Source organism: Podarcis vaucheri (assembly GCF_965113315.1).
Source record: "Podarcis vaucheri genome assembly, chromosome: 6".
In the NCBI taxonomy this organism is placed as follows: Eukaryota; Metazoa; Chordata; class Lepidosauria; order Squamata; family Lacertidae; genus Podarcis; species Podarcis vaucheri.
Window position 1 is genome coordinate 106,379,421 of NC_138764.1, and position 26,408 is coordinate 106,405,828.

General features: G+C 47.2%; 1 protein-coding gene and 1 long non-coding RNA gene across 2 annotated transcripts; one reads left to right on the top strand and one right to left on the bottom strand.

Annotated features, from left to right (window-relative positions):
- The first annotated feature begins 2,382 nt into the window (after window positions 1-2,382).
- LOC309534335 (auswaprin-a-like) lies at window positions 2,383-8,291 on the top strand. Its single transcript, XM_082226602.1, has 4 exons — window positions 2,383-2,581; window positions 5,493-5,630; window positions 6,677-6,817; window positions 8,095-8,291. The coding sequence occupies exons 1-3, from the start codon at window positions 2,500-2,502 to the stop codon at window positions 6,814-6,816; spliced, it is 360 nt and encodes a 119-aa protein (XP_082082728.1). The 5' UTR covers window positions 2,383-2,499; the 3' UTR covers window position 6,817; window positions 8,095-8,291.
- A 669-nt stretch (window positions 8,292-8,960) lies between these two features.
- On the bottom strand, window positions 8,961-12,289 carry LOC309534819. Its single transcript, XR_014220869.1, has 3 exons — window positions 12,207-12,289; window positions 9,841-9,987; window positions 8,961-9,129 (listed from the first exon to the last, which is right to left on the bottom strand). It is a non-coding gene; the product is annotated as an uncharacterized lncRNA (long non-coding RNA).
- Between the last annotated feature and the right edge of the window lie 14,119 nt (window positions 12,290-26,408).

Genomic DNA, 26,408 nt, shown 5'->3' on the forward strand with positions numbered 1-26,408 from the left:
TAGCTCAATGACTCAACATTTTCATCAAGCTCTCTACTATGAGCCCAAGGTCTCACCCTTAGTCCATCACCACTAGTGCAGAACCCATTAGCATATATGTGAAGTTAAGATTTCTTTGCCCCAACAAAGGAGAAAGTGCTTGCCTGCAGGGTGGCTGGAGGCAGGTGACAGCTGAGCCAAGAGAGCAAGGAGCCCCACCAGGAGGAGAAGGCCACTAGATCACATAATGGACAAGCTGAGGAGCCCACTGCCCAGCATAGCTGGCATCTGTCTGTCTTGAGAGACAGTGGAGTGTGCCTCAGAGTAAGAAGCCAAACTGCCAGAGAATCACAGCTCCTGCTACGGCTGCAGACTGCTAACTTGCAACTGCTGTCTCCTATGTCATTTTTGCTGGGTGACCTCCCTGGGACACATGCCTGGGCAGTGAGTATGGAGGTCTTGGGCTTCCCAGACAAGAAAACCTTCCTCTCAGCCTCACTGATTTGTCTCAAAGGAAAGCAAAAGAAGGCATTTGGCACCAGCTTGGCTGCAGGAGTTGCTGGAGGGAGGAATACAAGGTGCCATCCAGACATCTTAGGGACTCCATTCTGGATTTGTGTAGGGTTCACTCCCTAGTCTTTTCTTCTCCCAAAGAGCTCCCACAAGGCAGCGGGTATGGGCTTTTCCTTGGGGTTTATTTCCAAAGCCTTTCTCATGAATGAGTATAGCTGCAAGGCAGCAGAAGTTTAAATTTAGCTTTAGCCAGGGCAGTGCCTCTTTTATATCTCAGAAAACAGGTTTAACAGGGAATTTCTGAAGCAGGAGGTTTAAGGAAGCTGGCAGACCCGATGAGGGCAGAGAGGACATCCTTCTCTCTCTAACGTGATTTTGCAACCAACTATTATGAAACAGCTAAGGCACTTTTTGTGACCTTTCTGAAGGTATTTCTGCCTCAGAAATGCATTGCTTTCCTCCATGGGCAAGACCATATGTAGTGGGTGACTTGGGTACTATGGCGCCCTGTGAGAAGCAAAATACCCTGGGCCCCTCCAGCCTTCTCAATTTGGGAAGGAGACAAGAGTGCTCTGGGAGGGTTCTAGAGCCTTCCCACTCACTTTTCCAAGGGGAGAAAGCGATAACTAGGTTTTGGGAAGGAAGCAAGAAGACTCTCAGAGCCTCATGGCTCCTTCTAAAAGTCCAGCACCTCTCTTATCAGGCTTTGAGACAGCGCACCCTCAGCTCAGCACCCAGTGCATGCATACCACTCACGCAGCCCTAAATCTGCCCCTGCTAACTGGATGGATCCATTTTCCACATGAGTGGGGGTCCTAGTGGGGCCCCCTTCTGAGCTCTACCACCTTCCAGATTTTCAGGCTGTTGTTGCTGTTTAGTCATTTAGTCATGTCTGCCTCTTTGTGACCCGCTGGACCAGAGCACGCCAGGCACTCCTGTCTTCCACTGCCTCCCGCAGTTTGGTCAAACTCATGCTGGTAGCTTCGAGAACACTGTCCCACCATCTGGTCCTCTGTCGTCCCCTTCTCCTTGTGCCCTCCATCTTTCCCAACATCAGGGTCTTTTCCAGGGAGTTTTCTCTTCTCATGAGGTGGCCAAAGTCTTGGAGCCTCAGCTTCACGATCTGTCCTTCCAGTGAGCACTTAGGGCTGATTTCCTTCAGAATGGAGAGGTTTGATCTACTTGCAGTCCATGGGACTCTCAAGAGTCTCCTCCAGCACCATAATTCAAAAGTATCCATTCTTCTTTATGGTCCAGCTCTCACTTCCATACATCACTACTGGGAAAACCAGAGCTTTAACTATACGGACCTTTGTTGGCAAGGCGATGTCTCTGCTTTTTATGCTGTTCAGGCTAGGGGACTGCAAGTGTGCCATGGAAGGCTGAAAAGTGACTTGTCCAGGTGCATTTTCATGGGGTTGCACACTGGACCCCACATTCTCAGCCTGCGTTTTGTGCTGTTTCACCCCCTGAGTGTGCATTATTACTGCATCTCAGAGGGTTATACTGCCATGTGCAGCACAGGAACAAGTGAGGAAGGAGAATTCAGATTAAATAAAACTGCAACTGCCAACCAAGCACTTAATATGGCATTTTCTTTGAATGTTGTATCTCCAATAAATTGATATATGAAGAGAATTTAAGAGAATACGCAAGAGAATTTTTGAGGCCACCCAGACTCAGGGCTGGCATTGAGCCTCTGGGTTTCAGCTGCACTTCTCCTGGTGCCTGGAAGTGCCTGAAGACAGCTCCTCATTTCTGCAATTGTTTGCATTTTGATCACGAGAAAGGCACACCCCTGCCTAGACTCAGCCGGTTCCTCTTCTGCCTACTAAGGTGTTGTCTTGGAAATGCTTCACTTCCAGGCACCCAGGACCTCCAGCCTTTCCCTGCCAATTTTTGCTTTTTGTTTCATCTGGGTGGAGCTCAAGAACTGTCCAGTCAGTTCCTTCTGGATGTGCTATAAAGCCTCCTGGGTGCAGGCTAGGGACTCAAACCTGCTTCGCCATGAACTCCATCAACCTCTACCTTGTCGTGCTCCTTGCCTTCTGGGGTGAGCTGGCACCTGTCTTTGGTCACAAACGTCCAGGTGAGTGACCCATTGAATTCCCTTTTCTCCATCCCCTCCATATTGCTAAGCCCCCAGAAGAAACACTCTCTGGGTCAGCCATAGATTAGCAAACTGCCTATGAGCTGAAAGAGTCCTCATCTCCAACATCTCTCCATCTCCCCTTCTATAGCTCTGCCTCCACTACAGACCCTCCTGCTTGGGTGAAGAGGGAACACCCTCACCCCTTGAGGAAAAAATGGCATGGGTCAATTATGTTATGTTTTCATCATTTACAAAAAGAACTTTATGTTCTGCGAAACCATTTAAAATTAGTTGTTGGTCAAATATAGATATTACTGGTCACTTTTTAGCAGTGAAGCTGTATTGTTCTCTTTCCACATGTTTTTATGATGCCTTTTTGTGCTATTTATGCTCATTTACACTGCTTGGGGCTTTAAAAATATTATAGCAGTGATGAGCAGCCAGCTGATCCTTGGCTGTCACCCCTAAGCTCCTACCACCCACTCCTTTGGGGCGGAGGAACATCTTCAGTTTGCCCCTGAATTTTGCCATGGTGCCGGCAGCCTTCAGGGACCCAGGCTGAGCCCTTCAGGGGGCTTTGGGAGGGCAGAGGAACCTCCCCCACTGGAGCTCCACCTTAGAATCACAGAATTGTAGAGGCAGAAGGGACCTTGAGGGTCATCCAGTCCAAGCCACTGCAACGCAGAAATCCCCTTGCCTCCCTCTCTGCTGTCAGTGCAACGGGGAATAGCATGGAAGGGCATCCGGGCTTGCAGAATATCAGCCCAAAATCCTCCTCTTTCAAACCACCCTCCTCACTCTGACACCACTGTGGAAAGGCTGCCCACAGCTTTTCAGCTGTTGGGACAGTTTGTTGCAAAACCTGGTGAGGGAGAAAAGAAGTTCCATTCTGTCCTGCTCACCACCTTCCTGGGCGTGTTGTGGTTCTGTAATAATAATAATTTATTATTTGTACCCCACCCATCTGGCTGGTTTTCCCCAGCCACTCTGGGCAGCTTCCAACAAAGATTAAAAACACATTAAAATGTCACACGTTAAAAACGTCCCTAAACAGGGCTGCCTTCAGATGTCTTCTAAAAGTCTGGTAGTTGTTTTTCTCTTTGATGTCTGGTGAGAGGGCGTTCCACAGGGCGGGCGCCACTACCGAGAAGGCCCTCTGCCTGGTTCCCCGTAACTTGGCTTCTCAGAGTGAGGGAGCCGCCAGAAGGCCCTCGGCGCTGGACCTCAGTGTCCAGGCAGAACGATGGGGGTGGAGACGCTCCTTCAGGTATACTCCTTTAGGTTCTGTAATCCCCCTGATGCTTTTGGGAGATATAAAGAGAGAGAAGCCAGGCTGGGAGGTGGACTCCCCACTTTGTCTGCCCCACCATGATGTCTGGTGGTTTGGTGCTTCTTGTGGGGCTCCTTGCCCTCTGGATTGAGCTGACACCCACCTCCAAAACAGATAGATCTAGGTAAAGCAACTGACAAACACAGAGTTGTCCATTCCATTACTGTTGCAGTGGTACACAGAGCAGATATCTGCAGGGATTCAAAGTCTGTTCTGCCCAAAGCTGCAAAGTCCCTTGGAAGCAAGAGCCAGTGACCACAGCAAAGGGTGGTTTTGCAGATCTCTGCTGGAGGTCAAGTAGGCAGACTCCCCAAGGGGACCACCCCCTGCAAAACAATAATGCAGCTGTGCTTCTTCAACTCAGCCACCAGGACATGTGCATGTTGTGCACCTGGCACCTGTGGAGGTAATCTGACACCCCTACCAGGGTGTGGCAAGTGAAAGACCTGCTGGGGCAAGTGCAAAAAGTCCCCAGTCAACAAAGGTGGGTTTCTTCAAGGCAGCTGTTCTTCTGCTCCCCCTTCATCCACACACCTGCATTCCCCCTACCTGAGAGCATCCAGTGCAGGAGTCCTAATAAGACTTGACCTGGCCCCGGTGCCTCATACCTCGTGAGACAGGAGCCCCAGGGAGATCAGGCAGAGCCCTTCTCCTAGTTACATCACAGATTTGGTGTCCATGGAGACACTTCACTAGGCCTCCCACGGGAGATAGCCTTGGCGTGTGTTCCTGACTTACTTGAGGCAGAGGAGGTCCTGCCTTAGGTAGGGGTGCTGCTGGGTGGTGAGTCTGAAGGAATCCTCAGCCCTCAAGGGGGTTGGAGGCAAATGTTGAAGGCTGAGGCAGCTGGTCAGCCAAGGAGGGCACCCCTGAGAGCCCCTGAGAGTAAAGGGCTCTTGCAGGGGAGGGAGGACCAAGAGGTAAAGGGTCTGAAAACAAAACGTTATGAGGAATGGTAGAGGAAATTGGGTCTGCTTAGCCTGGAGAAGAGACGACTTTGAGGAGGTAGGAGAGCTATCTTCAAATACTTGAAGGACCACCACATGGAAGATGGAGCAATCTTGTTTCCTGCTGCTCCAAAAGGCAGGACTTGTTCTGCTCCTGAGCTGCTGAGAGTGCAGGGACCACCCTACAGCAGGGGTGGGGAGCTATTGGGAAGTCTAGTTTTGTGTGTGGTTGGACAGTGTCCTTGAAGCTACCAGCATGAGTTTGACCAAATTGTGGGAGGCAGTGGAAGACAGGAGTGCCTGGTGTGCTCTGGTCCAGGGGGTCATGAAGAGTCAGACACGACTAAATGACTAAACAACAACAACAACAAAGTTTTGTGTGACACCTCAGACCCCTGAGCAGAACAGAGCCCACCTTAGGAATCCTGGGCTCCTCTGGCTACTGGATGCAAAGAAGCCCCATCCCACATGAAGAGAAAGAGCCATAGCTGTCAACGTTTCCCTTTTTTAAAAGGGAAATTCCCTTATTCTGAATAGGATTCCTCGCAAGAAAAGGGAAAAGTTGACAGCTATGGAGACAGCCTCTCTGGCCAAAGACATTTCTCAACCTTGGAATTCTCCTCTGTTGCAGAGAAGCCTGGGCAATGTCCTGGGGCTCAGCCAGGTATGGTCGGACCCTGCGTGGTGAAGTGTGAGGATGACTGGTCATGCTCTGGAGCTCAGAAGTGCTGTGGGAGTTGCCCACGAGCTTGTGCTAATCCTGTCAGAGGTGAGACTATTTATTCTGCGGAGGGTGGGGTGGGATAGGAAGCGCTTCTTCTTCGTGAATCAAGGCCATTGTGACTTATGAAGAATTGCAGGATCTCTAAACTCTGAAGATTCGTGGAGGAGGAGAGCTATCTAGGGTGGTGGCCCTTACTGCCGCCTGTTAAACTACCATACTTTTCTGTGTATAAGACGTGTTTTTCCCCACCAGCTGGCATTCAGAAGCATCGCTGTCTCCAACCATGGAGGCAAACAGTGCCATCCTGCGAGAAGTCAGCGAGAACCCGATTGGTTGATCGGCTGCTGCTGTGGCAATTGGCAGCGTCAGTCAGGCGGGTGAGCGATTTATGGCACCCCCCCCCCCGAAAAAAGCTCAACAACTCTGGGCAATCTCCCTCCTGTGTATAAGATGCGTTGGCGTCGTTGAATCCACAACCATCTGCCCACTTGCCGCCAGCAGCCACCAATCACCCGCCCACTTGCCACAGCAGCAGCCAATCAACAGCAGGCCTTGCCACAGCTACCCATCAGCCACCCAATCGCCTCTGGCAATCTCCTGCTTGTGGCTGCAACCAATCGCTCATCCCCCCTCTGCACTATCTGTGTATAAGATGACCCCCAATTCTTAACATTCTTTTATAATTAAAAAAAGCACGTCTTATACAGGAGGCAGTGAGGGCCACCAATCTGGATGGCTTTAAAAGAGGATAAGAAAAATCCAAGGAACAGGTTATATTGAGGGCTCCTACCCAGGATGGCTCTACTCTGCCTTCACAGTCAGAGGCAGCAGTGCTTATGAACACCAGTAGCTGGAAACTGCAGAAGAGGAGGGTTGCTCTCATGCTTGAATTATCCTTGCTTGTTCCCCATTGGCAACTGTTTGGCCACTGTAAGAACAGAATGCTGGACTAGAATAAAAGGTCTCCACACCAAACATTCTCACCCCACCCTCCAAAGGATATTTTGGTTCTCTGGCTGCGGGAATATGCTTGAGCTGCAGCCCACCATTTGGGGAGGGTCTGAGAGCCTTGGGGTTCTTTTGTGTTGCAGAGAGGTCTGGAAGATGCCCTATACCACCTCAAGGTACTGTGACAACCTGTGAATTACGGTGTATGAATGACTATGAATGCCCCTGGCCCAAGAAGTGCTGCAAATATGGGTGCAAGACAGACTGCTTCTACCCCGTCTAAGGTGAGTTAATCCAAATCATCCTTGGGTTACCCTGGAGGCAGCTGTCAGATAAATTTCCCTTGGGAGTTCCATTACTGAGGGTCACACCAAACTCCCCGCTGGTCAACAAGAGCTTTCCATTATGACTCCCTCTGTATAGGAAAAATATACACCATCTTAGCTGTTCATCCTCTGGTCAACAATTTATGACACCCCCACTGCCCCACCCCACTGCCCCACCATTGCTTCATCCAACCACAGTCCTCAAAATGCAACTTTACTCAACCCATTTTCACCAGCAGAACCCCCATTGTACCTTATATGGAGTCGGTCTTCACTTTAATTGTCATTACAGTGGTACCTTGCAAGACGAATGCCTCGCAAGACAAAAAACTCGCTAGACGAAAGGTTTTTCCATTTTCGATTTGCCTCACAAGACGAATTTCACCTATGGGCTTGCTTCGCAAAATGAAAACGTCTCGCGACTTTGTTTCCTTTGTCTAAAAACAAAGACATGTTTTGTTTATAAAGTTAATTTATTTTCCCTTCAATTTTTGAACTGCTCTTTACAGTATGTGTGACTTTAAAGAGCAGTTAATAAACTGTTGTTATACCAAATTTGGCTTTGTTTGGACTTTTTTTGACCATAGGAACGCATTAATTGAATTTCAATGCATTCCTATGGGATTTCGTGATTCGCAAGACGAAAAATTCGCTAGACGACAAAACTTGCGGAACGAATTAATTTCGTCTTGTGGGGCACCACTGTATTAAGTTCCTCCTAAACTGGTTCTTACCACTTTGTGCTCAGGCTGCACTCTTGCGCATGCGACACTGGCCTTACTGATAATGTGTCAGCATGGATGCCTGTCATCACCCCAAAAAAGCAGTGGAGGCTCCCTCTGGGGTGCTTGTCTTCCTTGCCTCATTAAAGCAAGGGAGAAGGCTTTGCACAAGGCATTGGGGACATGAATCAAGGAATACTATACAGATAAAGAATTATGAGGAAGAAGGAAGAAGTCAAGGAGATGCCTTTTACTGTGTTGCACCATAGGGTCATCAAGCTCAGCTGATGCCTATACTGGCTGGCAGAAGCACCCCAGGATTTCCAGCAAGTCTCCTTTCCCAGTCCTACCCAGAGAGGCCAGGGAACTTGGGCCCTTCTGCCTGCAAGGCAGAGTTCTGCCGCTGAGCTACAGCTCTGAAGAGGGTCCTTGAGAGTGGAACTTCAGCCTATCTTTGGGTTCTTCCTCCTCCTCCTCCTCCTCTTGTCTGACTCTGTTTTCTATCCTCAGCAGAGCCCTGAAAGAAGTCTAGCACCAAGGACAGCAGCCAGTCCTGACTTCTCCAAAGGGGTCTCTGAGCTGCCCCTGGGAACTGAAGACCTCCTCCTGGAGCCAGCTGTCTCCCTGCTCCTTCTTCCTCCTCCTGGAGCCCATTTCACTCAAGTCCCCCTTTGCTATTTGCAATAAATAAAGCTGGATATTTGCACCTGGATCCTAGAAATGTGTCTGAGTTGGTGGGTGGGCGTTTGGCAGGGAGAGGGCTCTCTTTTTCTGACTGCACTCTGCTTGCTGAACTCCCATGACATTATTCCTCGTTGGGAAGCAGAAAGAAGCCTTCCTGGGCTTCCACAGGTGATACCTTTTTCAGAAAAATAATAATTACCAAAAAGGCCAGAGGCTTCGGAATTTTCTCTCTGTGTGGATGCCTCAAATCCGACAGCAGCAGGATGCATTTTTTTCCTGATTAAACAATATTGCAGAATCATAGAATTGTAGAGTTAGAAGGGACCCTGAATGTCATCTAGTCCAGCCCCCTGCAATGCAGGAATCTCAGCTGAAGTATCCCTGGCAGATGGCCACCCAACCTCTGCTTCAAAACCCACCAGCTTCCAAGGGAGCCCCTTCCTCTTTCAAACAGCTCTTACCGCTAGAAAGTTCTTCCTGATGTTTAGTTGGAATCTCCTTTCTTGCTGTTCATCTAGTCCAATGCAGGAATCACAGCTAAATCATCGCTGGCAGAACAAAGTAAAGCAGAACAAAGTCAACACTGACACGCCATTATTGTGGCAGCAACATGCTCTTTCTCCCTTCTTCCCAAAACAATTTCCGGACGATAAAAGCAAATGAGACTCAAGAACAAGACACTCTGGAGTGCAGTGATGTGGGTCATTTTATTGCAGGGAGGGGAGGGGGCTGGGATGAGCCCACCAGGGTCAGGAGGGAGCTGGAACAATCGTTCCCTTTGCACGCTGGGTCCTGAGTTCAAATCTCCAAAACCAAGACTGCAGAAGCTGCTGGGATTTCAGGCTTGGGGTCACTGTCATGGCCCTGATGAGAGAAGAGAGAAGTCTTGAGACTTGTGCCTAATTATTTTGTCTTTGACAATACTTACCATCACTTTCCCTCAGACAAACATTTTATGCATTTCCCATCCTATTATCTGCTTATCACACATAATGGAGCAAAATTCAGGCGACGGGTTTCAGGAATTTCCATAGAACTAAACGCTTTGGCATCTTGGATCTTTTGAGATAATAATTGTAGTTATCCATTGCAAACATTTGCATACCTCTCTTCAGATACAAGCAGGCCTCTCAAAATGTAATTAAAAATAGTCATACAGTAAAAGCCAGGAACATTTGCTTGCTTGCTTGTTTGCTATTGATTCTATCATTTATTTATTAGATTTATATACCACCCTTCATCATAAAAACTCAGTGTGGTTTGCCGAACAAAATACAGAATAAAAATAAGTAAATAATGAAAAACAAAACTGCAAAACAATACCCCACCCCTTTCCATGGAGACATTTAAAAGGCTGTGGAATATTAATCAGCCAAAGGCCTGGTTAAGGAGAAAGATTTTCGCCTGGTGCCTAAAAACAGATAATAAAATTAAATAATTTGTAATTATATAAAACTGATTTGTCTTAACTGGCTTTAATATTGCAGTTTCAAATTATAACCCAATAAACAAGAAGAAATCATCCACATCCACATAATAGTGCTGTGTTCTTCCACAAAGGGATCAGCATCTTACTTGGATATACGCAGACCATGGAGCACATGTTTGGACAGCATTTCATGGGGCTAGGGCAGTGAAGATCAAGCGTACATTTCTGCTGGCAAGGTTTCTTCACTCTTCTCAAGTTGAAAGGGCAGATTCCAGCCCTCGACCTCCAAGGCCCTGTGACACAGACAAACGTCCTCGCTTAGAGACATCTTTTGAAAATAAGGCAACTTTGGGGCAGAACAGAGCTGTGCCTCTCCTTGCATATCCCTAACCCAAATAATGCTTGCCTTTCTAGGATGAACACAGCTTGGATGAAGAGGGTCCTAGTTTTTGCCTGTCTCCATCCCGGCAGAGAGATGGACATCTGCGTTGGAGCTGGATCAGTGTTTGCCGGGGCTGGCCAACTTCCCCCACAGCTGCCACCCTCTTCCCTTCATGTCCCTCCATGTTCTTTCATTTATGGGATGTGTGGCCTTTCTCAGCCTGCTCCGCTCTTGGGCTGAAGCTATAAGGACCAGCTTCAGTTGTGTGTGTGTGTTAGGGAGGTGTCTCCATCATCTCCCCCTCCCTCCCCAGCTATCAGCCCACTTCTCTTCCTTCCTCCTATCCAAATTGAGCACCCAGGTTTGCTGCAGAAGATGGCAACCCAAACAAGAGAAGTGAAGGATTCGCTTTGAAGCCCCCTAAAACAAATTAGGGGGTCCAAATTAGGGGGTCCAGGGACCTCTGGGGGTCCATTGAACACACCCTGGGAGTGGACGTCCCCCATCCCTTGCCTCCCCCCACAGTAAATTTTATTTGTTTGTTTGTTTTTTTATTTGTATATACCCCCCATCTGGCCGCCCCCCCCGCCACTCTGGGCGGCTTCCAACAAAATCTTAAAATACAGTAATGCATCAAACATTAAAAGCTTCCCTAAACAGGGCTGCCTTCAGATGTCTTCTAAATGTCACATAGTTGTTTATTTCCTTGATATCTGTCAGGAGGGCACCCCACAGGGCGGGCACCACTACCAAGAAGGCCCTCTGCCTGGTTGTCATTTTTCCATGGTAATACCACAAATTTTATGGTCTGTTTTAGAAGTCTGTGATTTTTCAATATATTGACCCAAATCACTTTTGAAATCACACCGCGATAGCGATTTTGACCTGGCAACACACAGCAACATATCTCTCCTCGCATGAGGGAGAGCAGGGCAGCCAATTTCAAGGCATCGCTGATATCTCACAATGATCTCAGCCAAAAACACTGCTGACCTGAGCAGTCTTCTTTCACGCTGAGAGAGAACAAGGGAGCTGATCGCCTTCCCTTCAAGGGACCCTGGCACTACCTTCCCCTGGCACTGAGATGGAGCAGCTTTTCTCAGTCAAGAGAAAAACAGTAGCAGCCACAGTGGATGTGCCTCTTCACTGGCTGCCACTGCTGGCTGCCCAGCTGACAGCGCTTGACGCACCCCCCCACCCCCATCTCCCCTCACTCAAACCATGCAGTGGGGGGTGACTCCTCTTCCTTTCCTCCCCCACCCGCCCCATCTCCATGGCTGCTCCTTCCCTCATCCCCACACCTAATCTCCAATTTCAGACATTTTGATATATCGCGATGGTTAGGTGCTGATATAAAGATAAAGGGACCCCTGACCATTAAGTCCAGTTGTGTCCAACTCTGGGGTTGCGGCGCTCATCTCGCTTTATTGGCTGAGGGAGCCGGCGTACAGCTTCCGGGTCATGTGGCCAGCATGACTAAGCCGCTTCTGGCGAACCAGAGCAGTGCACAGAAACACCGTTTACCTTCCCGCCAGAGTGGTACCTATTTATCTACTTGCACTTTGATGTGCTTTCAAACTGCTAGGTGGGCAGGAGCAGGGACCGAGAAACGGGAGCTCACCCCGTCGTGGGGATTCAGACCACTGACCTTCTGATCAGCAAGCCCTAGGCTCTGTGGTTTAACCCACAGCACCACCCGCATCCCTTAGTTGATATATCATGCTGTTAAAAACCAGATATTTCTTAGCCCTAGTCTGTTTTTTTTTAGTATACCTTTGCTTATTAGAGGCTACTCCCCATTTTTTAAAAAATGCTTTGCAGAGGTAATTACCATAGAGTCATCAAAATTCTCAGAATTGGGGGTCCGTGGCCTGGCTTTTGAAAAATAGAGGGTCCTAAGTAATTATCTAATTGGGAACCACCGCCCTAAAACATTCCCAGGCAGACCACTTGACAACCTTCTGTGGCACAGAAATATCTGTGTTCCTCTGAAGGGTCTTGGGGGTGAGGGGCAAAGGGGGTCCCACTCAGAGCTGCCCACAAAGTAGCACCAGCGCTAGGAGAATAGACCTGTCCAGAGAGGCAGAAAAGGGTCCGTCTTTGAGTCAGGATCCAAAAGGCGTCACGTACAATTGCCGGAGGCAGGAGGCATCATGGCACAGAAAGCAAGGAGCCCCACAAGGAGGAAGACGAGGCCACCAGACTTCATGGCCGGGTCGGATGGGGTGCCCTCCAGCCACCAGCCAGGTGGCTTTATAATGCCCCATCCCACCAAGGGCCCCACCCAGACTAAACATGGAAACAATGGGAAGAGGAGGGGTTGGCAAATACCTTTGCAATGCGCAAAGAACGGCAAGGAGAATGTAAAGGGGAAGATCCCTCTGCAGGGCATGATCCAGGAGAGCACTTCAGGTTCTGTTGCACCTCCCTAGGGAATCCCACCCTGCCAGGGACTATTACCACCCACTTTGAGAGCCACTGGTTTACACAAAAAGTCACAACCGTGGTCAGGTGGGGACCACCATTGTACCTTGGGGGATAGACCACCCACCCCACGCACCCCAGGATTGATGTCTCTGTTGGCAGTGACACCCCCAACACCAGGCGCTGAGTTATAAAGTTCTCTACTGGCTTTTTTGACAGCAGACATTCAAAAGATCAGCCTCAAAATTAATTATGTACCTGGTTGGTTTGCGAGTTTAAGGTGCCGCACAGGCTTTCTCCTTTCCCATGGGAAAATTGCTTTGGTTTTGGTTTTCATCAGTTTTAAAGTCCATCTGTGTCCACAAAGCTTATGAAAGCAAACAGTGGCGATGCCAAATTGTCTAAGAGAATGAGCACGAAGGCTTTTTTTTCGGGAGGGGTAAATTTGTCCAGGGAAATATGGTGTACAAATTGGTCATGCTTCAGATTACATTGTTGTAAGTACTATCCAGAAAATAATCTGTTCTAATCTCTCCACTCTCAATAATGTCACGAGGAGAGAATGTTTCCTGCTGGTTCTCATTGTTGTGACACGTGCAGCAGGCTAGCCCAGCCCGGAGGCAGGGGAGGAACCCCCTCCTCTCTTAATCATAAGGAACCGAGGGATTCTTTAGCTGCGATTCCTGCACTGCAGTGGGTTGGACTAGATGGCCTCTGGGGTGCCTGCCAACTCTGCATTTCTATGAATCTGTGAACCCTTCTTTCCTTCCATCCTTCCCTCCTTTTTCACATGCTTGCAAGCACTGAACCTGGGGGGAAATATATTCAATTCTGCTTTTGAAAATGAGTGTCCACTACCTCCATTTAACTTATCTCACAGGGTCATTGTGGGGTTTAAATGAGGAAAGGGAGAACCATTGTATGCCCCCTTGATTTCCTTGGAGCAGAAGGTGGGATATAAATGCAATGAATACACAATAGATAAATGAAAAGAAATAGGAACAGGGAGGGTAATTATCACAGTGTCTACAAGGCCTTGGGAGGTAGGGCAGCTGTGCTTGCTTTGTATATGTCCAAGGCACCAACTCCCCTTTTCCTCTAACACTTGGCCAAGGAGGAGACCAGAGCTTTGAGCTAGAAGAGGAACTGGCTGGCCAGTTCCCTCCTGCCTCCACAAGGCTTCCCTCAGACCCCCTTTTAGGCAGAAATAGAGTCACCCCTTTAGACTCACCTTTATGGGCCATAAAGAAGGCTTGAAGAATTGATACTTTTGAATTATGGGGCTGGAGGAGACTCTTGAGAGTCTTACGGACTGCAAGAAGATCCAACCTCTCCATTCTGAAGCATTCTGGAGCTGGGCATGTTTAGCCTGGAGAAGAGGAGGTTAAGGGGTGATATGATAGCCATGTTCAAATATAGAAAAGGATGTCACATAGAGGAGGGAGAAAGGTTGTTTTCTGCTGCTCCGGAGAAGCGGACACAGAGCAATGGATCCAAACTACAAGAAAGAAGATTCCACCTAAACATTAGGAAGAACTTCCTGACAGTAAGAGCTGTTCGACAGTGGAATTTGCTGCCAAGGAGTGTGGTGGAGTCTCCTCCTTTGGAGGTCTTTAAGCAGAGGCTTGACAACCATATGTCAGGAGTGCTCTGATGGCGTTTCCTGCTTGGCAGGGGGTTGGACTCGATGGCCCTTGTGGTCTCTTCCAACTCTATGATTCTATGATTCTATGATTCTATGATTCTAAATCAGCCCTGAGTGCTCACTGGAAGGACAGATCCTCAAGCTGAGGCTCCAAGACTTTGGCCACCTCATGAGAAGGGAAGACTCCCTGGAAAAGACCCTGATGTTGGGAAAGATGGAAGGCACAAGGAGAAGGGGTTGACAGAGGACGAGATGGTTGGACAGTGTTCTTGAAGCTACAAACATGAGTCTGACCAAACTGCGGGAGGCAGTGGAAGACAGGAGTGCCTGGCGTGCTCTGGTCCAGGGGGTCACAAAGAGTCGGACACGACTAAATGACTAAACAACAACAAAGAGTCACCCCCAAGCACTTAGCAGGTGGGGTCTGGAGGCGTGCAAATGATAAATGCTCCCTCAAAATTCTAATGCTGAATTAAAGAAAGATTGTTGCTATAACTGTGAGCAGGATGTAAGAGACAAGAAGAAAGCAGACAGGGACTCTGAGAAGATAAACAATGGCTTAAAGGCTAGCTTTTGGAATGAGTCCCAGGATTTGGGCCCATCAGACCCACACAGTATGCACTGAACATGCAGCAGAAGGAGCAAGTAACTTGAACCCATTAGATCTACCCCCAAGAATAGGAGGAAACAAACTTTGTCCAAGCTTGTGACAGCCCTTTAGAGATTTGAAGATGGCTCTCATATCTCCTGTCAATCTCTTTCCCGAGGTAAACGTCTCCAACTCCCTCAATCATCCTTCTTAAGGCTTGATTTTCAGACCCTGGAATGTCTTGGTCAGCCTCCTCTGCACACACCCCAACTTGTCAATATCTTCCATAAATTGTGGTGCCTAGAATTAGACACAATATTGAGCAGATTCATCCTCTAAGGAATGCATTGCCTACCACCGCCACTGATTGTGAGATGTGCTAATTCCTCAAAGTAAACAAGGCTGAACTGACACCAGTTAATCAGCAGACTCCGGGAGTTCTATCAAGACTGCTTGGAGTGCTATTCCTTCTGTGGTGTGCAGTGACCTCCAGACTGAACATTCTTATGCTAAAAGCTGCACTTTCATTAGCAAAAGGGTATCATGTTAGTCTGAACAGATGCCCATAATCTCACTTCCCCATCCTGGCAAGGGGGAGACCAGTCAGGTGGTTTGCTTGTGCCATTTTCCTTTTACAGCGGTGCTCACTTTTGTTCATTGGCACACCTATGTGCTGGTAGATGGGTCCTTCACAAAGATGGAGTATCCCTCAAGGACTTCCTTCCTAGGCAGCCTCGCCTTTGGGCTCAATCTGTGTCCTGTTTGACTCCATTTTCTTTTTTTAAAAAAAAAATATTTTTATTGCTTTTTTCCAGATAAAGATATACGTTCATTATACAAAAAGACATCAACAACAAAGAAAGAAAAGAAAAGAAGAAAATATAGATCATTTCAAAACTTATTTCAGTTTCCTATCGGACTTCCCCACATCTCCCTCACAGTGCATTATTAACAATAAAGATATCAACAAATTATAACCTTGTTTCATGCGTTTCATTTATACTTTCAAAAACTTACGTTTTAGTTTAAATTACTTATTTTCAATTTAATCTAGAGAAACAAATATAATATCATTTTCAACATTTAAACCTTGGTTCTTTCATTAATTATTATTTAATTTCATATGTCCTCCACTCTCTTTGCTGGTGCTAATCTTTCCAAATCGTGCGAATTCTTATAGTTCATATAATTTATAAAGCTTTTGCAAATAGTCCTTAAATTTTTTCCAGTCCTCCTCCATCGCTTCTTCCCCCAAGTCTCGGATCCTGGCAGTCATCTCGGCCAATTCCATATAGTCCATCAGCTGCGTTTGCCACTCTTCCAGTGTGGGCAAATCTTGAGTCTTCCAGTGCTTTGCGATGAGAATCCTTGCTGCTGTAGTTGCATACATAAAAAACGTTCTATCCTTCTTTAACACCTTTTGGCCGACAATGCCCAATAGGAAGGCCTCTGGTTTCTTAGGGAAGGTGTACTTAAACACCTTTTTTAACTCGTTATAGATCATTTCCCAGAAGGCCTTCACCTTAGGGCACGTCCACCACAGGTGAAAGAATGTCCCTTCGGCCTCTTTACACTTCCAACATCTATTGTCAGTCAAATGATATATCTTTGCTAGTTTGACTGGGGTCATGTACCACCTGTATATCATTTTCATAATGTTTTCTTTCAGGGCATTACATGCCGTAAATTTCATACCGGTGGTCCATAACCTTTCCCAGTCTTCAAACATGATGTTGTACCCAATATCTTGAGCCCACTTTATCATGGCCGATTTAACTGTCTCATCCTGAGTATTCCATTTAAGCAGCAAGTTATACATTCTTGATAATAACTTAGTCTTTGGTTCTAACAATTCTGTCTCTAGTTTCGATTTTTCCACCTGGAAGCCCTGTTTGACTCCATTTTCAAAGTGTCTTGCTCACCTTCCTCTCTGCCAGGCACTTCTGACTCAGTAAGGGGCTGGGATGTTTCTCCGTCAATGTTATGGCTAACGTCATAATGATACATAAAGCTGCCACTTTTTGGACTCTTGTAGCCTTTCAGACCTTTCCCTTGGTCAGGTCTGCGTTGCTCTCGGGAGGGAGGGAGGAAGTCAAGGGACACTGAGGTTGGTTCAGAGAGAGTTTATTCCTGCTCTCCGGAGCAGCAGAAAGGCACTGCGTGGTCAGCCACAGCGAGAGCACTTAAAGAGCGGTTACACTCAGCTTATATCCCTTTTCTGGTCTCCTTGCCCCCTCCCCAGGAATCCAACCTCATGAGTTTGTACACATAAGTTAACATCCTTGACCATATATAGATGTTCCTGTTCCTCCTTGACCATATACAGATGTTCCTGTTCCTCCTTGACCATATACAGATGTTCCTGTTCCGGTACTCTTATCTTGGGGTAAGAAGGTCACCCGGTCACCCAGCTATAGGAGTTGGTGCCATCTCTCCAGAACCGATATAAAAAGCAATGGGGAAATTGGGCAACCTTGTCGTGTCCCTTTTTCTATTTTAAATTCTTCCGTCACTACATTATTTACAATTAATTTAGCTTTTTGTTCTGAATATATTGCACTTATACCGTTTTCAAAACCTTGGCCTACCCCCATACCCTGTAAGTTCTTTTTCATAAAAGTCCAAGAAATGTTGTCAAAAGCTTTCTCCGCATCCACAAATATTAAAACTGCCTTAGTGTTTATATTCACTTGTAGTTTCTCTATAATATTAATTATGTTTCTCACATTGTCAGATAGATGTTTTCCTGGGAGAAAACCTGCTTGGTCTTTATGTATCTCTTCCACTAACACTCTTTTTAGTCTTTTAGCCAAAATATCTGCAAAAATTTTGTAATCCACATTAAGCAGTGATATGGGACGATAGTTCTTAAGTTGCGTCTTTTCAGTCTCTATTTTCGGTACAAGTGTAATATATGCTTCTTTCCACGTCTCTGGTGCCTTTTCCCCCTCCATTATTTCATTACAGACTTCTTTCAAAGGTTGTACTAACCATTCCTTTAAAGATCTGTAGTATCTAAAAGTCAGTCCATCCGGTCCTGGAGATTTACCCAATTGCATATTCTGAATGGCACCTTCTACCTCCTGTTCAGTTATTTTATAGCTCAACATTGATTTATTTTCTTGAGAGATTTTTTTGTAATCCATTTTTCTTCAAAAATCGGTCTACATCGATTTCTCTCTGTGGCCCTTGTGTATGTTTGAAGTACCTCTGGAAGCAGTTTCTGATCTCAGCTGGGTTCTGTATGTTCATAGAATCATAGAATCATAGAGTTGGAAGAGACCACAAGGGCCATCGAGTCCAACCCCCTGCCAAGCAGGAAACACCATCAGAGCACTCCTGACATATGGTTGTCAAGCCTCTGCTTAAAGACCTCCAAAGTAGGAGACTCCACCACACTCCTTGGCAGCAAATTCCACTGTCGAACAGCTCTTACTGTCAGGAAGTTCTTCCTAATGTTTAGGTGGAATCTTCTTTCTTGTAGTTTGGATCCATTGCTCCGTGTCCGCTTCTCTGGAGCAGCAGAAAACAACCTTTCTCCCTCCTCTATGTGACATCCTTTTCTATATTTGAACATGGCTATCATATCACCCCTTAACCTCCTCTTCTCCAGACTAAACATGCCCAGCTCCCTTAGCCGTTCCTCATAAGGCATCGTTTCCAGGCCTTTGACCATTTTGGTTGCCCTCCTCTGGACACGTTCCAGTTTGTCAGTGTCCTTCTTGAATTGTGGTGCCCAGAACTGGACACAGTACTCCAGGGGTGGTCTGACCAGAGCAGAATACAGTGGCACTATTACTTCCCTTGATCTAGATGCTATACTCCTATTGATGCAGCCCAGAATTGCATTGGCTTTTTTAGCTGCCACGTCACACTGTTGTCTCATGTCAAGTTTGTGGTCAACCAAGACTCCTAGATCCTTTTCACATGTACTGCTCTCAAGCCAGGTGTCACCCATCTTGTATTTGTGCCTCTCATTTTTTTTGCCCAAGTGCAATACTTTACATTTCTCCCTGTTAAAATTCATCTTGTTTGTTTTTGCCCAGTTCTCTAATCTGTCAAGGTCGTTTTGAAGTGTGATCCTGTCCTCTGGGGTGTTAGCCACCCCTCCCAGTTTGGTGTCATTTGCAAATTTGATCAGGATGCCCTTGAGTCCATCATCCAAGTCGTTGATAAAGATGTTGAATAAGACCGGGCCCAAGACAGAACCCTGTGGCACCCCACTAGTCACTCTTCTCCAGGATGAAGAGGAACCATTGATGAGCACCCTTTGGGTTTGGTCAGTCAGCCAGTTACAAATCCACTGAGTGGTAGCATAGTCAAGACCGCATTTTACCAGCTTCTTTACAAGAATATCATGGGGCACCTTGTCAAATGCCTTGCTGAAATCAAGGTAGGCTACATCCACTGCATTCCCTTCATCTACCAGGCTTGTAATTCTGTCAAAAAACGAGATCAGGTTAGTCTGACATGACTTATTTTTCAGAAATCCATGCTGACTATTGGTGATCACAGCATTCCTTTCTAGGTGCTCACAGACTGTTTGCTTAATGATCTGCTCCAGAATCTTCCCTGGTATTGATGTCAGACTGACTGGGCGGTAATTATTTGGGTCCTCTCTTTTCCCCTTTTTGAAAATAGGGACAACATTTGCCCTCCTCCAGTCTGCCGGGACTTCGCCGGTTCTCCAGGAATTCTCAAAGATGACTGCCAGTGGTTCTGAGATCACATCTGCCAGTTCTTTTAATACTCTTGGATGCAGTTCATCTGGCCCTGAAGACTTGAATACATCTAAACTAGCCAAATATTCTTGTACTATCTCCTTAGTTATTCTGGGCTGTGTTTCCTTTGCTGAATCATTTGCTCCAAATTCTTCAGGTCGGGCATTGTTTTCTTTATCGGAGAAGACTGAGGCAAAGAAGGCATTGAGGAGTTCAGCCCTTTCTGTGTCCCCTGTTTGCATTTCACCATCTTCTCCTCTGAGTGACCCCACTGTTTCTTTGTTCTTCCTTTTGCTACGGACATACCCATAAAAGCCTTTTTTGTTGCTTTTAACCTCTCTAGCAAGCCTGAGTTCATTCTGTGCTTTAGCTTTTCTGACTTTGTGTCTACACGTGCTGGCTATTTGTTTGAATTCCTCTTTGGTGGTTTCCCCCCTTTTCCATTTTTTGTACACATCCTTTTTTAATCTTAATTCAGTTAAAAGTTCTTTAGATAGCCACCCTGGCTTCTTTAGGCACCTTCCATGTTTCCGTCTCATTGGTATTGCCTGACGTTGTGCTTTTAGTATCTCCCTCTTAACAAACTCCCAGCCATCATGAACTCCCTTTCCTTTTAGTATTGCTGTCCATGGGATCTCACCCAGCACTCCCCTAAGTTTTATGAAGTCGGCTTTCTTAAAGTCAAGAAATTGAGTCCTAGTATGCTTGGCTGCTCCTTTCTGCTGTATAGTAAACTTCAGAAGAGCATGATCACTCGCACCTAATGATCCTTCCACTTCTACCCCACTAACCAGGTCATCAACATTGGTTAGGACCAGATCTAAAATGGCTGTTCCTCTTGTTGCTTCTCCCACTTTCTGGACAATGAAGTTGTCTGCAAGGCCAGTGAGGAATCTGTTTGACCTTATGCTCTTGGCTGAGTTTGACATCCAACAAATATCCGGGTAATTGAAGTCCCCCATTACTACTATCTCCCTTCCTTTTGCATGCTTGGCCATCTGTTCCAGGAAGGCATCATCTATGTCCTCCGTTTGGGTCTCTGTTATTCTTCTCTCCCTTAATTTTGACCCAAATGCTCTCACTTTGGCTTTGAGGATCTAAATCTTGGATCTCTTCACAGGTATACACATCCCTGACATATAACGCCACTCCTCCTCCTTTCTTGTCTGGTCTGTTTCTCTGAAATAGATTGTATCCCCCCATTATTACATTCCAATCGTGGGACTTATCCCACCAGGTTTCAGTGATGCCTATTATGTCATATTTAGTTTGCTGTACTAAGAGCTCAAGCTCATCTTGTTTATTTCCCATGCTTTGCGCATTAGTGTACAGACATTGAAGTCCATTAATCATTCCCCCGTGTCTCTTATTTAAGGATTTTTTCCTCCCACCACTAGGTCCGCGTGCTGTTTGCTCCATTTGGTCTATGACATTTGGATGATCATCTTCATTAATTGATAGACTCCTACCTTCAGGAGCACTGTCTCCCTCCCCCACATTAGTCAGTTTAAAGCCCTCCTGATGAGGTTTCTGAGATTTTTGGCAAAAACATTTCTCCCAACCGTTGTGAGGTGCAGCCCATCACTTGCCAGAAGTCCATCTTCAAGAAACTGCAGTCCGTGATCTAAGAATCCAAACCGTTCCTGTTTACACCATTTGGGAAGCCAGCTGTTCACTTCCACTATTATTTTCCCCTCTCTCCCTGGGCCACGTCGTTCAACTGGGAGGACAGATGACATGACAATTTGTGCATTTAGTTGCTTCAATTTCCTGCCGAGAGCCTCGTAGTCTCTTTTGATCTTCTGGAGGCTATTGCTTGCAGTGTCATTGGTTCCCACATGAACCAAGAGGAAGGGGTATTTGTCAGTGGGTTTTATGATTCCTTGCAGTCGTTCAGTTACATCTTGGATCTTAGCCCCGGGGAGACAGCACACTTCCCGAGACATCTTGTCAGGCCCACAGATCACTGCTTCTGTTCCCCTCAGTAGGGAATCCCCTATCACCACTACACGCCTCCTCTTGGGTTTGGTCGGGGTTCTTCCGTGCACTGTCCGTTCCAAGGTCGCCTGCACATTCCCTGAGGACTGACTTTGCTGCTCGTCTTCATTTACCTGATCGACTGTAATGAGGGAGAGATCCTCAAATGGAGTCTGCTCTTCGTCTTCCATGCTAGGGGAGAGGACCTCAAAGCGATTGTGTATTTCTAAACAATCAGAGTGAACCCTGGGCCTCCTACTTCTTTGAGTCACGTTTCTCCAAATATCTGGCTCCTGTGTTGGTGAACTAGACTCCTTCTCAGGGGAGTCCCCTGTCTCCTCCTTGGTGGGGACGGTGTGCTCTTGCTTCCAAGAAGAGCTCCAGCTCTCTAATTCTTTGGATCGTAGCTACTCCAGTTCCTCCAGTTGCTGGACTTTGTCTTCTAAGAGGGCAATCAACATCCAGTTGCTGCAGGTAAAGCTGCCTGCAACCTTTGGCAAGATGGCAAACATTGCGCAGGAATCGCAGGTGACTGCAGCTGTTCCCTCCCCTTCCATCTTGAGATCGTGTCGTTGGGGGTGGCTACAGAGGTCCTCCATCGTAAAAAGCTTGGAGACAGGACAAATAACTTCCTCCACAAAAAAAAGAACCCTAGGTCTCCCCCAACAAACGTTTGAGACTAGCTCCCCTAAATCTAAAAGATGGATGTAATTGCGCACGCCGCTAGGTGCGCGCCGCTGCCCTGCAAACTCTGATAAGCTCCTCCCACAGCTAATCCCCTGCCTCAACAGAAACCCTGCCCCCTCTGACCTTTACACAGGGAAAACAGCTAATCAGCCACAAAGAAACACACACACACACACACACACACACACACAAGAAAACCCTTTTTGCTCCTTCTTCAACTGCTGCCCTGCAAACTCTGATAAGCTCCTCCCACAGCTAATCCCCTGCCTCAACAGAAACCCTGCCCCCTCTGACCTTTACACAGTTGTCAGGGGTTCAGGAGCAGAGACGCAGAGAAGGGAGGAAGCAGAGAGCGAGGGGGAGGAATCCGAAGGGAAAATGAGTGATGATGACGACCCGAGATCTCCAAGCCTAAGCAGTGAGTCAGAGGACTCCCAAAAGGGAGCCCCAGTGAGCAGAGCAAGGGGGGGATCCGGGGGGACACCCCAGGAGGAAGGGAACAGAGGGGACTCAGAGAGTAGCAGCTGGAAGTCGGGACCCACGCTCATAACTGAGAGCGGCAGCAGCTGGAAGTCGGGACCCACGCTCAAGACTGAGAGCAGCAGGGCGGAAGGTAGCCAGGCATCGGGTTCCGGAGGCTGTCAGCAGGAGGGAGGGCACGAGTCAGGGGTGGTCACGCCCTCCTCAGAGAGCGAGGCAACGGTTAAGAGGAAGGCAGGGAGTTGGGCGCGCGCGCCAAGTTCAAATGCAGAGGAAGCTGGCGCAGCAAGCAGCCCGGAGAGGGAGCCGGGTCCCAAAGCCCGCCGAAAGGAGGAGGAAGGAAGTGGGGGGTCTTCAGCGTCAGAGGAGTCTAGGAGGGAGGAGACTAGGAGGAGCAGTGGGACCCAGAGACGCAGGGAGAGGCGTAGGAGGTGGAGCAAGGCTAGGGTATTAAGCTGGTGCGCAGGGGGCGGGGAGTCAGACGAGACTTCGTCGACCTAGGATGGAAGGTGTAGAGCTGCACGCTGCAGTTCGGAAATGAAACTTGTAACTCAATAAAGACTCTTATAAAACGAACGTTGGCGAGCGTGGTCCTGTGTGAGCTGGGACCTGGTGGCAGCTCTGACAACAGTGAAAACAGCTAATCAGCCACAAAGAAACACACACACACACAAGAAAACCCTTTTTGCTCCTTCCTTCCACTTCTAAATTTGTAATTGTGTTTAGTTTTTGTCTTTTTTTTCATTTGCCAAGCCAACAGTTTCCCACATTTATTAGCCGACTCAAATGTCTTTTGTCTCATTTGTTTAATTTTCCATTCAATCTCTTGGTTCATCATTTTCATAAATTGCACTTGATATAACTTTATTTCTCTCAAAATCTCCTGCGACTTGGGTTTTGCTCTCATTTTTTTTTCACCTTCCTTTATTTTTTCCAAAATTTTATCTTTCTTCTCATTCTGAATTCTCTTTTTTAGTACGTTCTGTTGTATCAAGAACCCTCTCATAACAGCCTTGCTAGCGTCCCAGATTACTCTTTTTTCCACATTGGTGTTCATGTTTATCTCAAAGTAGTCTCTCAAGGTTTTTTGGGCCTTCTTTAACACTTCTTCATCTCTAAATAAGGTGTCATTCATCCTCCATCTGAAGGAACCAGTTGGTATTAGTTTCATTTCCATCTTGACAGTGTTATGGTCGGAGCAGGTTTTTGGGCAGATTTCCACTTTTCTAGTCTTTGGTGCCATTCCTCTAGTTCAGTGTTTCCCAACCGGTGTTCCGCGGCACACTAGTGTGCCGCAAGACGTTGCCTGGTGTGCCGTGGGAGGGAGGTGGGCGAGTCGGGCGGCGAGAGGCGGGGCGGCGGCGGCGAGGAGAGGCCGCCCAGCGCGGGGTTCTCGCCGTCTGCCTGCCTGGCTGCCTGCGTGGCGCTGACGTCACGGGGCTGTAACGTGTCCCACATAGGCACACGCGGGGCGGCGAGCGAGCTCCCTCCCACATCCCATCGCCGCTCGCTTCGGCCGGCCTACTGGGCTGTCGCAGGCGGAAGGCCTGCGCATGCGCGAGGTTTTCGCGCCTTCGGGATTCCCTTCATGCCTTCCTCCTCCCGGGTCCTTGAGAGCGCGGGAAGCGGCAGCGCGAGACCGTTGAGCCTGGTAGGTATTGCGCTTGCCAAGGCAGTCATTTGGGAAATGAAAACTTGCAAAGCAAGCAACCAGTTCAATCTGAAGTACGTGTATGCTTAATATCCTGTATCTGAAACCTGTTCTGCCCCCTCCCCCACACTTGGTGCCATTTTCATCTACACATGCAGCAGAGTAAGTTGACCCAGAATAGTACCAATTCAGATGGCAGATGGGAGAATGACAGTGCTGAATGCTTTCCCATGTAGAACAGTCCCTGCAAATAAAAACCTAGCATATTTGGAAGAGGGATGCTAGCCTAACCATTACCTTCTATGCTGTTACTACTTTTTATTTTTTTTTACATAAGTAAAAAGTGACCTTTCCCCATCTGGCATGGTGGTGTGCCTCAAGATTTTTTTCATGAAACAAGTGTGCCTTTGCCCAAAAAAGGTTGGGAAACACTGCTCTAGTTATCCATATTTGGTCAATTCTAGTCCATGTCATTTTGACTTCAGAAAAGAAGGTTCCCTCCTTAGCCAAGGGGTTCTTTGTTCTCCAAATATCATCTAAATCCAAGTTGTCTGTCATCTCAAAAAAGTTTTCGGTAGCCTACCATCCTTGGTGACTACCTGTCTTTGTGCCTTGTCCATATGTGTAGATACCACTCCATTCATGTCTCCCAGCAAAATTACACTGTAATCCAAATAGTCCATCAGGATCTCATGCAACTTTTTTAAAAAATCAGATTTCCCCTCATTTGGTGCGTAAACACCTACTATCAAAATTTTTTCTTCCTGTATTTGAATTTCAACTGCCACAAATCTTCCTTGGTCATCTTTAAAGATAAATTTCGGTTGTGATCTCTCTTTTGCATAAATCACAACTCCTCTTTTTTTTACCTTGTCCGATGAGATAAACTCCTGACCAAGTCTTTTATTAATCAATAGTTTCCTGTGTAGCCTTGTTATATGTGTTTCTTGTAAACAAATCAGATCCAATTGTTCCTGTCAGGGCCTCAGGGACAGAGGCACAGGGGAGAGAGGAGATGGAGAGCGAAGGGGAAGAATCGGAGGGCAGCGTAGGGGGGTATAGCAGTGACCCGAGAGATTCCATGAGCTCCTCCAGCGAATCAGAAGATTCCCAGAAGGAGGCGCCGATGGCCAGGGCAAGGGGGGCCAGCGGGGACTCCCAAAGCAGCAGCTGGAGATCAGGGCCAGCTTCCCCACCAGAGCGTAGTGGGGGGAGGAGTCCCAGGTGTCAGGGCCAGCGTCTCCTCCAGCAGGGAGAGAAGATGAGTCGGGACTGACCACGCCTCTATCGGAGAGTGGGGGAACGGAGGGGAGGTCAAGTCCAGCTAGCCTCCCCGAAGGGGGAAGCAGTGACAGGAGCAGTGTAACGGTCAGGAGGAAGGTTGCCGGCTGGGCGCGCACGCCAAGTTCAAATGTACAGGCGCGCGGGACAGCAGAAAACCCGGAGGGGGAACCAGGTCCTAAAGCCCGCCGGAGGGAGGGGGAAGACTCAGGGGACTCAGCGTCAGAAGAGTCTAGAAGGGGCGAGACTCCAGCTGACAGGAGGACCCAGAGGCGCAAAGAGCAAAGGAAGAGGTGGAGCAAGGCTAGAGTCTTAAACTGGTACCGCCAGGATCCGAGATTTGGGAGAAGAAGCAATGGAGGAGGACTGGAAAAAGTTTAAGGACTATTTGCAAAAGTTCTACAAATTATATGAATTATAAGAACTCGCACGATTTGGAGAAAACAGCTCCAGCAATGAGAGTGGAGGACATTGAAACTAAATAATAAATTAATGAAAGGATTAAATGTTTAAAGGTTGGAAATGTTATTATATTGGTTGATTAAAGTAATTAGGCAATAAGTAATTTAAACTAAAACGTAAGCTTTGAAGGTACAAAAGAAACGCATGAAACAAGGTTATAATTTGCTGAAATTTTTATTGTTAAGAATGCATTGCGGGGGAGATGTGGGGAAGTCCGATAATAGACTGGAACAAGCTTGAAATAATCAATCTTTCTTTTTTCCTCTTTCTTTTTTCTGTAAATGGATACTTTTCTGTGTAAATTGATGAATAGTTTTTATCTGGGAAAAAAGCAATAAAAATATATTTTTTAAAAAATAGAGTCTTAAACTGGTGTCTGGGGGGAGGAGACTCAGACGGAGCTTCAGCGGTCTAG

What these genes read in the sequence shown, in the direction of transcription:
- LOC309534335 (XM_082226602.1), top strand. Translation starts at nt 2,500, where the DNA reads ATGAACTCCATCAACCTCTACCTTGTCGTGCTCCTTGCCTTCTGGGGT. An exon ending in CTTTGGTCACAAACGTCCAG is followed by an intron (nt 2,582 to 5,492) that starts GTGAGTGACCCA and finishes CCTCTGTTGCAG; the next exon opens with AGAAGCCTGGGCAATGTCCT. An exon ending in TTGTGCTAATCCTGTCAGAG is followed by an intron (nt 5,631 to 6,676) that starts GTGAGACTATTT and finishes TTTGTGTTGCAG; the next exon opens with AGAGGTCTGGAAGATGCCCT.